This window comes from Aquila chrysaetos, chromosome 9 (assembly GCF_900496995.4).
Source record: "Aquila chrysaetos chrysaetos chromosome 9, bAquChr1.4, whole genome shotgun sequence".
NCBI classification, from domain to species: Eukaryota; Metazoa; Chordata; class Aves; order Accipitriformes; family Accipitridae; genus Aquila; species Aquila chrysaetos.
The window spans coordinates 14,982,584-14,995,897 of NC_044012.1; the positions used below are offsets into that span (position 1 = coordinate 14,982,584).

At 40.9% G+C, this 13,314-nt stretch overlaps 1 protein-coding gene across 3 annotated transcripts; it reads left to right on the plus strand.

The window, feature by feature from the left end:
• The first annotated feature begins 1,458 nt into the window (after positions 1–1,458).
• LOC115346660 (borealin-2-like) lies at positions 1,459–12,496 on the plus strand. 3 transcript variants are annotated; one of them, XM_041125799.1, is made up of 10 exons: positions 1,459–1,684; positions 2,398–2,526; positions 3,550–3,590; positions 3,941–4,001; positions 4,675–4,742; positions 5,531–5,598; positions 6,933–7,031; positions 8,780–8,912; positions 9,151–9,237; positions 12,011–12,496. In XM_041125799.1, the coding sequence occupies exons 1-10, from the start codon at positions 1,555–1,557 to the stop codon at positions 12,146–12,148; spliced, it is 954 nt and encodes a 317-aa protein (XP_040981733.1). In that variant the 5' UTR covers positions 1,459–1,554; the 3' UTR covers positions 12,149–12,496. The 3 variants fall into 3 exon arrangements, with proteins under 3 accessions (XP_040981733.1, XP_029882784.1, XP_029882785.1); XM_030026924.2 differs by lacking the exon at positions 12,011–12,496 and adding an exon at positions 10,072–10,223 and having other exon boundaries at positions 1,460–1,684; positions 3,544–3,590; XM_030026925.2 differs by lacking the exon at positions 12,011–12,496 and adding an exon at positions 10,072–10,223 and having other exon boundaries at positions 1,460–1,684.
• The last annotated feature ends 818 nt before the right edge of the window (positions 12,497–13,314 follow it).

The window sequence follows — 13,314 nt, forward strand, 5'->3', positions numbered from 1 at the left end:
GTTTGGTATTGTCAGTTGTTTCCTTTTTAAAAAACTTCTTACACAGCTTGTATGAGATTAAACTTACAGAGCAACACAATCTTGTCTTTTTGCAGTGACACCTCAGAATGACTTTAGCGGCATTTGTTTGCTAATTCAAAAGAAAATGAAGTTTAGGGAAAGGGAAGCTAGTCCTGCTTCCCTAAACATATATGCATTTGCCAGCATCATAGCGAAAGCAGACTATTGTCTTTGTATCAGGTATTTGAGTGTTTTCTGGCACAGAAACATTTACCTGGTTTTTGGGGAGGAGTTGGTTGGTTGTTTTACGAACAAGAACATGGTCTGATATAAAATGTTTATATTATGAGTTGTCACTCAGATTTTTTACAGCTTTTTTTGAGTGACTAGGCTGTCCCATCTGGACCAGTAGATAACGATACTGTGCCAGATGCATATGATACAGAAAAAGCTACTAACTTCAGAGCGCTTGCCACATCAACTACATACACTGTGTGAAAACCCCTAGTGGTTTAGAACATTATCCAAGTTCCTTTTTACACAGTTCCCTGGTCAATAAAGAATACAGCTTTGATCATTTGTACGAAACCTAAGACACTCATACCTCTGGTGTGATTTTTTTATTTGGATGCATGTAAGATAGTTTCTGCAAGGAATTCTACTTTTAAGGATGTGGCTTTGAATGTTTTTATACATTCAATACTACATGTAGTCATGCCTTTCCAATGTTTCACATTATTACATGTTTATTAAATACTCTTCACCTGATTAGAATTTACACAACCTGTAACCATCTGCATCAGGCAGAACTGGTTATTCACTTTGCTAGCTTTGAAGCACTGCATATTCTGCACACTTAACAGCAGTAAAATAGCTAAAACCAAACCTCACCTCTGAAATAGGGTCCTTCCTACACAGCAAAAAGGTTTCCCAGTACCTGTCCAAACCCTGGCCGCACAACCACTGCTTGCCCCAGGCCCTGGGCCTGCATTCGACATCCACCAGCACCCTGGTTACTACTCACCCCCACGACGAAAGCGGTCATCTGCCCTACCGCAGCTCCCCATGTGCCGAGGTCAGCAGCGGCCGCTTCAAAGCAAATAACAAAAAAGCACGATCAATTTTGTGCCACCAGGACAGAGCGCATGTGCGTCTACATCTATGCCAGCCTGCCCAGCTTCTGTCAGGACGCAAGGGTCCCGGCTTTGCGCCTGTCCGGCCGTGCCCAGGCCCATCCCTGGCGCACCACCGAGACGGGGGTCGCCAAGATTCCCACCCTCCCCGCACCTCCTTCCCTCCCTTCTGACAGGAGAGGCCGGGGACCCCCGGGGTACCCTCTCCCCGCGCCCCACAGACCGGGGCCTCCCGGGACGCCCCGTCCCCTCACACCCGCAGCCCCTCACAGGCGGCCGGGGCCGCCCGCTCCCGCCGCCCCGGAGGGTGTGTCCGCCCGGGCCCGGGGGAGGAGGAGGAGGAGGAGGGGAGGGAGAAGCCCCCGCTCTTACAAAAGCTTCCCGGGCGAGGAGCGGTGGTTTATCCCGCGGGGTGGCCGCCATGCCCCTGAGGAAGCCCACGGGCAAGCGCCGCAGCACCGACTCGGGCGTGGAGCCCGAGCGCGGGGCCCTCTCCCAGGAAAAGAAGGATCAGCGCATCGCACTTTTCCTCAGCGACTTCGACCAGCAGGGTAGGGCCGGGGGGGCGGCGGCGAGGGCCTCGGGGCTGCCCCGCGTCCCTGGGCGGGCGCCGGCTCTCGCAGGTGCTGAGGCGGCTGCCGGCGCGGGTCGGCGCGCTGGAGCCGCCTAGCACGGCGCCGAGGCCGGCCACCGCGCTAGCGGGCACCGCGGCGGTGCCAGCCCGCCCGCCTGCTTGCGCTCTCCTGCCCGGCGGCGGGGGGGACAGCGGCTCCCGGCGGAGAGCCTCCGGGCCGGAGCCCGGGCCAGGCGAGCGGCGAGGCGGGGGGTACCGCTCGCCCTGTCCCGTGAGGGGCGCCGGCAGGCACCCGAGCCCGCGCTCTGGCCGACCCCGGGGCGCCGCCGGTCCGCGAGGGGGCGCCCTGGCGGCCGCCGGGGCCTGTGCGGCCTGGCGGCGAGCGGGTCGCAGCGCCCGGCACCGCCCGCGGGCCCCGCCTGGATGGCGGGCGGGCGGCGGCCCAGCGTCCCCCGACTCGCCTTCCACTTCGCTGCAGGTCCGGGGCGCAGCTCTTGTGGTCGGCTGCCCTCACCGTGCTTCTCGTCAGCCTAAGGAGTGTCTAATGGCGACCGTCAGGCGCTCTGACTCCCCAGTCAGATCACCCCGGATAAAGCGTTATTTTAACTTTCTCGTTTAATGCAGTCTACCAGTGCTTATGTTTGGAGATATGTAACACGTATGGCAGTGAAAGCCTGTTTTGTTTTAAAGCCAAGGAAAATATCCAGGAAATGAAGAAAGAGCTTGATTCGCTTTTGCAAACAGCTGAGAAGGCGTTTACAGTGGAGCTGCTGAAGATGCCGGTTGCCATCAGGAAAATGAGAAGAAAAGACTTGCTTAGTAAGTGTGTGTGGTCTTATATTTGCAAGGGATGCAGGCATCGTTACAGCATGATGTACCCTTGACTAATGTGAGAAAACCTGTAAACTTGGTGACTTCCATGAAAAAGTTTGCTTTGTCTGCTGAATGTTTTGAGCTAATCAGCAGTGGTATTACACTGCAGGTGCTCAGTAAGCACTCATGTTCAAGTAGACTGACCTGTGTAACACAGGGTATAGAATTAGTAGGTTACAGTGTATAGAGTCTGGAGCCTTCTTTTATGTCTGCTCTTAAGTCGTCTCATTTAAAGCCTGAAGAGAGAAGGAATAATTCCAAGTCTAGTATTTTCTGTGCATAAAAACTTAAGCATTTCTTTCCATCTGAATCTGTTCATCCTAGCCGCAGAGATTATTTTGTCTTTCTGTTAATTTGAAGTCTTTCACTACGGAGCCTTTCTCATCTAGTTGTTTACCTGTGATGATGAGCAAACAAGTTTAATTTTAACCTCAGGTTTATGCAGCAGTTTAAGCTGTGGTGTACAGTCAGCATCAGATGTATATTCTGGTGAGAACTGATGTTTTTGGAATCTACCTTGCAGCTGGAAATTGCAGGGGCCGCACAAAGACCAAACCTAAGACTCTTGAAGAACTTGAGTTTACTGTAAGCCTTTAGCCTTTGCTGAGTATGTACTTCAATGTCTGTCTTGAAAACTTCTGCCTAAAAGCATTAGCTTTCAGCAGCGCGAGGTATGGAGTTTTTCCTTCTTTGAATTCAGGTTATATACTGTGTGACTACGCTTCGTATCCTTTCAAAGATTAAACATACTGAAATGGCCTAAGATTTTCATTGTTGTTTTGTAGGAGTGACTATCCTGCAAGACTTGAATCTTGTTCAGGTGTAACATACATGCTAGCTAAGATTAACTTTTTAAGCAGCTGTAATCCTGAACTACTTTGTTCAGCTTTATAGCCCATAAGAACTTGCAGATAATAATTATGCAAGTAATAGTACATAATAAACAAGTTATACTTTCTTGAGTTACAGATTTGCGAGGAGGGGAGGAAGTGGCTTTTGCTGCTGCAGTGGTAAGTGTGTGTTTTCAAATTTTAACACAGCTTACAGAATAGAAGTCTTCTTTCCCTGCTGTAAACATTTCAGACAAATGATTTTGTTTGGCTGTCTGTTTAAATACAAGATAATATGAAAAGGCTAGACAGCCAGCCATGGTGCAGTTATGCACATTATCTAAAGCTTTAGGGTCATCTGCAGGCAGAAATCCAGATGTTTCTGAAAAAATAAACTGGTGTTTAGCCAATCCTACTTTTGTCATTTGCTTTAATGCCCTTTTAGTTCACTGCCTTTTGTAGGATAATACGCATTTACTGGGCAAAATCTGTTGACTTTCCCTTGTCAGATAAACTTTTTTTTTTTTTAGACTGACTGCTCTCTACAAGACATACCAAATCCAAAACTGGTGACGACAAACAGAAAAAAAGGCAAGTCAATCCATTAATATCTAGCTTGGTTCTTAAATTTTCTTTTTTTTTTTTATTGGTTTGAACTGAGCATTTGTAAAGTCAATGTTAAGCCTGAAGGATACAAGAGGGAAAAGTGTATAACTAGAAGTATAACACACAGGTCCCCCCAGCATTCAGTGTGGAGGATCATGAGCTATGCTACAGTCGAGGTACTTTAAAACATGAGATAAGAGTTCCTGCCCTTTGGATTTATCACTGAAAATGGCGAGAAGAGACACATTTAAGTGACTTGTCGGTGCTTTACTGTATAGCAGAAGAGCTAGGAAAGTTACCCCTATTTTCTCATAGGTTCCCCTTTGACCTCCTACCCATTGAGGTTTGTACGGAAAATACCATTTCTCTTCATACTCCAAAATATGCAATAAGAAGGACACTACCACTGAAATGTAATTCTGTTTTGTCTGGGGGTTGAAGGGTTATCAAGTGTCTTTTAACTGTCCCATGTGTCACAGTGTCTGTGACGAACACACATAGTTTGCTTTGAACTCTGTCCCAGGTGAATGACCATCGGATAGCAGAACTGATACATAGCTGCCGGTGGGTAAATAGGCTTCAAACAAATGGGTTTGAAGTGGTGTTTTGTGTTCTTCATGAGATTTTTGTTTTCCTTGTCTTTCTAATATATTTCTAGTTAAGGTAACTACAATTGTTGAATATGAAGATGCCAAGCACATTTCTGCAAACAAAATACCTAAAAAAGTAAGTTTATTCTGAACAAACAACATAAGGGTTTAATCAGTTCTGACCTGCTATGAACCCTGCTAGATCCATGATGGGGCAGGCCAGGGGCCTGCTGTTTGTCTGAAAAATCAGTTGTTTTAAATTCAGTGTATTTTAAGTTAAGCAAGGCTAAACTGTATAGATTAATTTCATAATGAAATATGGTATCTGCACTTCCGGTAACTCATTCACACGGACTTGTAAATACTGGCATAGTCATTCTCTGTTGACTTATAATTAAGTCTTGACGTTTTGAGGAGCCATTTTTTGTTGAAACTTTTTTCAAAAAGAAAATTTGAATTGATGTTTTAATGCATTCTTTTCTATATTTGAATGAGTTGTTCATTCCTGCCCGCCTTGATCTCTAAACCAAATAGCACAGGTGTATTAATTTTACCACCTCAGTCCATCTGTGCAATGCAGTGCCACAGCCAGACACTGAAGTATGTAGCAAGATGACAACAAAGATGGAAAGATTATATGCAGAGTCACAGGCATTAATTATAAGAGGGCTTACATTAGAATGGTGTATATTAGAAAGGTGGTTGGTTGTACAGAACTTAAGTATGAATAAACATGTTTTGGCATTATGAAACTCTTGTTTTAGAATGCATATTTGCCATTTTATGTGTATGTAGAACCATATAAAAGGCAGCACTATGGGGCTTAACTGTAAGGGAATTCTTACAGTATTGTTCCCTGGAAATATCTATCATTTTGCCTTAAAATGCCACTTTTTAACTGCAGTCTTACATATACATTTTTAGGTTTCCAAAACAAAGTCGTTGGTTTCATTGGCCTCTGGTTTAAATAGCAAACTGAACTCTCTTTCTAGGTAAGACTGACCTTTGATAGCTTATTTAACTCACCTGAACTTGTGAATGCTGAAAAAAACTCTTTTCAGACAATAGTAGCTGAGATTTGAGGCCAATAGCAATACATCTGATAAAGATGTCTTCCATAACCTGAATCAGATGCGTGGTAGTGATGTGAACCCTGAACAAAAAAGCACCTCTAGCTGATGAAGGGATGTAGTTGTATCTCTCTCACTGAATGGTGCGCAGTTCTGGATCTATGTAATCAGTATAGATTTCCAAACCATACTTAATGGAAGAGAGTGTGTAAGGGAAACATCTTTGTTAAGACTAATGAATTGTTTTGTAATAATTTTGCCCTCATACATAGCTGAAAGGGAGGTGTCATTAGCAGGAAAATACATACTTGCAAAAACACCTTAGAGCTACTTACAGTCATGATGGACCATATTCAAGTCTCACTATAAGATGTAATGAATTAAAAAGAATTGGTGGGTTTCTGCATTAAAATTTTTTTTGAGAAGCTCCCACTACAATTATGGCTCCAGTGTGTATACTTGTACCCACTGGCACTTATTTTGCTACACTCAAATTGTCTTCAGAAAAATACAATTTAAATAATGTATCAGTGTTTAATGTGCCTAAAAGAAATAAAAAAAAAAAAAAATCTTAGCCAGGTTTAATTACTTTCTTGAATTAGGATTATAGACTTTTTGGCTCAACAAAATCAAACTAGAGAAGGCTGCTTTGCCTGGGGAAGTTTTAACTTTTCGGTCTTTAAGGGTTGCTTTTATTCAAGTACACTAACACTGGGCCAAAGCTATATGCCCTTACAATATCTCCAGAATGTGTGTGGGAAAAGGGAGACAGGAGGATAGAGTGAGGTAAACTTCTGTCATCAAGATCTCTGTGAACTGAGTTAAAATTGAAAACTGGAAAAAAATTGTTCTCTGGATTCAGGTCAACCACACAGGACAAATATCCTGAAAAGTAATCTAGAAAAATTAATTCCTGCTGAAAAAGAAACTTACCAAGAAACTTTTTGTACACTCAAAGAGAAAGCTGTGGATGTTCCCTTAATTATACCCAGCTTGGGTATTGCATCCCCCTTTCTTGTCTACTAATAAAATTATCCTTTCATTCCCCTGAGGTATTAGGTCCCATTATATCACGTCCACCTCAGAAGGGCTTCTTCACAGGTATATACACTAGATCTCTGTCATGGAGTGCTTCAACATTCTCTAATTCACCAGCTGTCTATCTTCATCCTACCTAAAACTCTCCAGTAGATGAGGAGGAAATAAAAAAATAAAATTAAATAAACCTAAAACCAGTAATCACTTTTTTTTTTTAGGTCTGGTCACTCTTCTGCTATTGTGACTGAGGCTGTTAAGTCTCTTGCTTCTGACTACAGTGCCACAAATTTCAAAGCCACGCCGAAGGTATCTAAAAGGTAAGGGGTTTTAGGCTTGTTATTAATAAATAATTTATTAAATACCAAGACACTATATATCTACATTAATATCAGTCCAGTTATTAATCATCATCAATCTAGATTTAGTAGATCTTGATGATCTGCCACTAAATTTCATAGTGGGGCTGTGTACTAGTCACACCTCCTGCTTTGATTGTGGGTGTTAACTTACATTCTCATGGAGGTACAGGATTTGATGTCATAACTAAGCCAGTTTAAAAAAAAAAAAAAAAAAAAAGGCAAGCCCAGATTTAGAGTTGTCCTGGCTTTGGCTGGGATAGAGTTAATTTTCTTTCTGGAAGCTGGTATAGTGTTATGTTTTGGGTTCAGTATGAGAAGAATGTTGATAACACACTGATATTTTTCAGTTGTTGCCAAGTAGTGTTTATACGAAGTGAAGGATTTTTCAGCTTCTCATACCCAGCCAGCAAGAAGGCTGGGAAGAAGTTGGGAAGGGACATAGCCAGGACAGCTGACCCAAACTGGCCAAAGGGGTATTCTGTACCATGTGATGTCATGCCCAGTATATAAACTGGGGGGAGTGGGCCAGGGGGGGATCGCCACTCTGGAACTAACTGGGCATTGGTCGGTGGTGCAGGTGGTGAGCAATTGTATTGTGCACCACTTGTTTTGTATATTCCAATTCTTTTATTATTATTATTGTCATTTTATTATTGTTATTATTACCATTATTAGTTTCTTCCTTTCTGTTCTATTAAACTGTTCTTATCTCAACCTACAAGTTTTACCTTCCCAGCCCCCCGATTCTCTCCCCCATCCCACTGGGTGGGGGGGATGTGAGTGAGCAGCTGTGTGGTGCTTAGTTACCAGCTGGGCTTAAACCACAACAGGAGTATAAATTCTACTCCTACCCACTGTTGTTTAAAGATGTAGTTTACAGCTTAAACTAATTCTCAGACCCCAAGCTTGATTAAAATGTCACCAATACTGCTATTTTTAAAAAATATAAAAAGAAACCAAACCCCCAAAGAACCCCAACCAAATAAACTGACAATCAGTTCTTTGCACAGAACAGTTAAAGTTTTCAGTTATTTCCATTCTCTGTACACTGCAGAGCTTGGTTTTGGCAGAAATCATCAGCTGAAGTGAGGGGGTGGAAAACTTAACTTAAATGGGTCATGAAACCAGCAAGTGGCTTAGTTTCACCTTGGCCTGCTATAAATTCCAGAGGCTTGTTTCCATGCAGAAGATAACCAAATCTTACATCTTTGAAGTGGAATAAGAACAAATATATCGTGAAAGAAGCTTAGGAATTTGGTGTGTCATAAGGCATGCCCTGTACCTCTAAAAGCTAGCAGCTTTGGTATTTCTTGGTATCTCCCTCTGTAGTAGACAGATACAGCACACATCTTAAGCCCAGAGGCATGAAGTTTCCTCTTTCCAAAACTGTAAGCATTCACTGTTGATATTGGAGAGTGGATATTTGTGTTACTGCGTGGTCCAAATGTCAGCTTGCTCACTGGCCTGTAACACAGGCTTAGAAGGTTGCTGTGGTGTTTCACAGTCATAAAATGTTACCTAGCGGTGCTAGTAAATGCTGCTGATGGTTGGATTTCCCGTTGTCTTCAGGCAGAATTGGAAAAATTTAAATATGACTGCCTTTCCATTAGGTACGTTTTGCTACTACTTGCATTTGCTTCATGCTGGAAAATTTTCTGCAGAGCATAGGAAGTTAACCTCAGAGTAACATTTTTATTGTATTCTAGTACTGGACTACAACAGACTGTCTCAAGAACTGTACCTACCAGTGGAAGAGGTCAAGGCATGTTACTAAGAAGTAAATCAGTACCCCAAGATAAAACTGTTCCGTTTGTAAACATACCCCTGGCTGATGGACAGGTATCAAAAAATCTTTTTTTAAACATTTTCATCTTACAGTAGTTGATAAAACTGTGAATAGTCTGATAGTGATAGCTCTTGCTATCCCTAAATGAGTTGCTGCTAAACAAAAGGAAAAATGGTTACTAAAGTTTTGCAGTGTAGCAGGGAAGCACGTGATTTTCAGAAAAGCTGACCATGCAAGTAGAAACTTCCAGAATAGTTCTTATCTTAAAACTGCTTCTCTTCATGTTTATAGACACTCTGTACGGCTGGTGGAGATCTCCATAATATTGATGTGCAACTACTAAATCAAGATACAGTACAGCATATTCATAACTTAGTGGTAAGCTTAAACTAGTAGTCTTACATGTAAATATTCAGACAGCTAGTCTCAGGTTTTCATGTGAGATACTGTCAGTAATGCAAATTCTAAGTGCTTTAAGTCTTCTGAGGTTAAGAGTAAATTGATTGGCATAAATTAGAGAGAGGACTAGGGCAAGGGAGGAACAGGAAGGGGAGAACTGCTGCACGCATATAATGTGTAAAAGTAAATGCACTTAAATAAGCATGTGCAGTTTGGCAATTGCCTGAGCAACAACAGAAACATAAACTTTTCCTTCTAGATTGCTCTGGTGTCTCCTACCATGTGAGCAAACTGCCATTCTCTTATCTCATACTCATGAAGGCTTGCAAAGCTACAGCTAAGTTCTGATTCTTGTTATAATGTATTATTCCGTGTCCCTTGCTGAGTAAGAACTATACTCATGTTAATTCTCTGCTGCAGTTGAATAGTAACTGCCTTATCTTTGGTTCAGGGAAGTAAACTGTTTTGATGCAGACTGAATCTGGAACAAAACTTTGTAGCACATAGTGCCCGACTTCTGAAGATGAGGGTACCTGGCTTTTGGATGAAGTAATATGCAGCACTAGAAATCTATCTAGACATAAGAAATATTAATCAGTTTACAGTCTTGCAGGTATTAAGACTTGAATGCAGCTATATGAGTTAAGCTAAAGGTCTGGAAGCTGTTCTGTATTTTGTAACATGGACCTGTCTCTGTAGGTAGAGAGTGGGGGAGTGCTTGCTCACTCCTTGCTTTAGCAATAGTGACTTTTCTCTTTCTTTTTGCAAGTTCTGTTGGGTAGCTTGAACTAAAATGAATTTTTCCCCCCTTAGAGTGAGCTGACTGTACTATGTGGAAAGGCAACAGCTAAACCGAGTTAATGGCACTGTCTTGTGACTACAGAATATTCATGACAGCTCTTGCTGCCTCTGAAGTGTTTAGAGAATGTCTATAATGTCTTAATAAAGCTGTATAATACCCAGTATTTTTTTATATAAAAGTTTACAATGTGATGTGTATGATTAAATTCCTGTTATCTCTTTGAAGGATACAAAAGCAGAAAAAAATAATTCTGCTTTTCCAACTTCTTTGTAAAGGCTTAGTTAACATCTAACCTCAATTCACAGTAAAGTACACAGTAACAGGTTGTATGTAGGAAATAAGTTTTAACTCTGATATTCTAAATAGGACTCTGGTTTTTTTACATAACTATTGATAAGTATAGAGGTTCTTCTATGCATGCCACAAGCAGAATGTAGTGTTGGTCTTCCCGGTATCACTTCCCTTGAATCTAACTCTGGAATTAAGCCGAAGTGCAAGTTTCTAAATTCTTGAATAGTATTTTAAGGCATGCAATTTTAGTTCTGTGGTAGCATATATAAATCTAAAACTTATTTCCAGTTCTGTGCTGTGACATGACAGTAATGTGCAAGAAAACAGGTACTAACCCAGACTTACTGTAATTTGTGGTCTCAACCCAATTTTTCTAGTACTTTTGAGTAACTTGTAGGAAAGGCTTTTAACATCCTTGCAGGTAAAGATGCTAGTCCAGCAGTCACTCTGCTGTGGGTACTCTAGTATTTTCAGAACTTCAGGATGCACTTGGCTTTTACTTTGCCAGTGTGATTTCAATTAAAGTGTTTTCACTGTGGTAAAGGATGGTACAAGAGACTCCTACACTCTTTAAACTAAACCATTAGTTTAAGAATGAAATCTAGATTAGTTTTTTTTCTGTCCTGCTTCTACCCTTGCTCCACTTAAGGAAACAAAGGTCACAAGTTTCAAATAAGGAAAAAAAAGAAGGCTTTCCAAGGCATGGGAGACAAAACTGGTAATGAACATGAAGTTAAAACATTATCAAGTCTAGATTAAAATTATGCTCTTGCTTGGTAATGAGGAAATAAAGGAATAAACCTCTCATTCAGATTATACATGAAGTTTACAGAACACTTGAATAGTTAGTTCTGTAACTCAGTAGTTCAACCTGAATTAACATCCATTTTCCCTTAAATTATAAGAGCATCGCATCAGTGTGGTATCGGCTTTTGATTATTGCAGGCAAATGGACATTTTAACATGAATAATTAAAACTATTCACTCCCATACTACACTAAGGTAACCAAAATTGCAATGCAGTACTGAAGCCTGCAGTTTTCCAAATTTTTGGAAAAGTTACAGTGTTAGGCATGCTTTGCAATATAGGCCAACATGTTGTTGTGGATCTCACTGGGGTCATATTACAAAAATAGCTGGTAGTGTTTAATCGAGCCTGTTCTTGTTAAAGTATTTTCTGAGATACAATTTAGAGATTAGGTTTTTTTGTGACTAAAAGGCTACTACTATAAACTGGGAAAGTGTTTCCAGGCCCTGACACAAAGGGCAAAATCACAGGCTGTACACTGTAATGAAACTCAAGGACTCTTCAATCATCTGAAGTCATTTTTATGACTTGGCACCAAGCTAGGAAGCCTCCAGAACTCCATTTATATCTACAATGTTCCTTTTAAATTTGGTATGAGAGGCATATAATTAAATGCCCCACACCTCTTTTACAGTGATTATTTGAATGTCATACCTGCATCAGCCTAAGGCTATAGTGGAAGGTTATGGGTTAATAACCGAAATACAATTTTCCTATTGCATCCTAGTTAGAGAGCTGAGAAATTACTTCATATTAACAGATAAGTCTTTGGCATGTTTCATTTTTTCAAACAACAGTAATCTTTCTTCTACTGATTACTTCTAACTTCTTTGCAAACCTATTTTTCAAAGGAACATAGCCTCATCTTGTACGGGGACAAGAACCATACCACTGTTGGCATCTTACAAATAAATATTCACTGTGAACACCTTGGTAAATCAGACACACTCAAGAGGACAGATAAGACTTTCTACAAGAGTCAGCTTTAGGTCAATTTTAATCACTGTATATGCAGAAATAGATATGTCACAAAATAAGCTAGATGACTTCTTGAGTTGTTTTTTCTGTTCAGCTTCTTGAAGCCAGTATTAAAAGATATAAAAAAAGTGTCAACTAAAAAATGGTTCTAAATGCAGTTCTAGCGATCATGTTTTCTTCTTCCCCCAACATATAGAATATTCATTTATAGTACTACCTCTAAGTACTTAAGCTGCAGCTGTTTATTACTGAGAACACTCAACTAATGTTTATTTGATTATTCATAGGACAGTCACATTGTTAAAGCATTAATAGCTATGTTAAGCATTAAACTTCATCAGTAAACTACTAAAGCATTAGTAACTGTAGTAGTATATTACTTGCAACTTAAATATTGAAACCAAGACAGCGTTGATTGTGAATTTATGTGACGTTTTTCTACACTACAACTTTGTAAAGGGATACTCTCTTAGTAGAGCAGGAGATACATATAAGGGCAACTGTGACAAAGTCACCACTCATTGAAACATGCTGCTATCAAGAACCTAAATCAATGCAGTCTCAGGACTGAAACAGAACTAGATTAACTCACACTACATACAGTAATCAACTTCCCCCCCACCCCTTCACTCCAGCATGCTATCCAAAAAGTTACAACAAATCCCCTCCTCTATCCCCCTGAAAAAAGCAATTTGAAAGTAAGGGGATAAAAAGTTTAGAGTATACATACTCCATTTTCCAAGGAGGTAAATCCTAAAGCTACTACTTAAAAGCAGAAGACAGGTGTTTCGATTGTTTAAACATTACAGGTTAAGATGACTGACTTCTTGGAGAAGTCAATCAGGAGAAAAGATCAGTATGTAACCATGGCTTCATGAAAAGCAACCTGAAATTTTAATAAATGAAAATAAAGATTGTCTAGATGAGAATGCCACAGCATAAGAAGTCAATACTGAAATACAGGTCAAACAGTATTTATTCTTGCTTCAGTTTTAGAGTCTGTAGCAAGGATGCTCAGCAACACTCAAATCCCAATGCCTACCCAAGCACATGGAAACCCTGGGAGTTTGTCCTTCCAACCTCATTGGTAAATTGTCAACAACTATCTGAGCAGTAATTAAACAAACTTCACATTTGTAAAGAAAAGTAGAGGCATCTTTCAACTTCCTCGCTTCAG

Coding starts and splice junctions, on each gene's coding strand:
- LOC115346660 (XM_041125799.1), top strand. CDS start 1,555: ATGCCCCTGAGGAAGCCCACGGGCAAGCGCCGCAGCACCGACTCGGGC. Junction 5,599..6,932: donor AAACTGAACTCTCTTTCTAG/GTAAGACTGACC, acceptor TTTTTTTTTTAG/GTCTGGTCACTCTTCTGCTA. Junction 7,032..8,779: donor ACGCCGAAGGTATCTAAAAG/GTAAGGGGTTTT, acceptor ATTGTATTCTAG/TACTGGACTACAACAGACTG.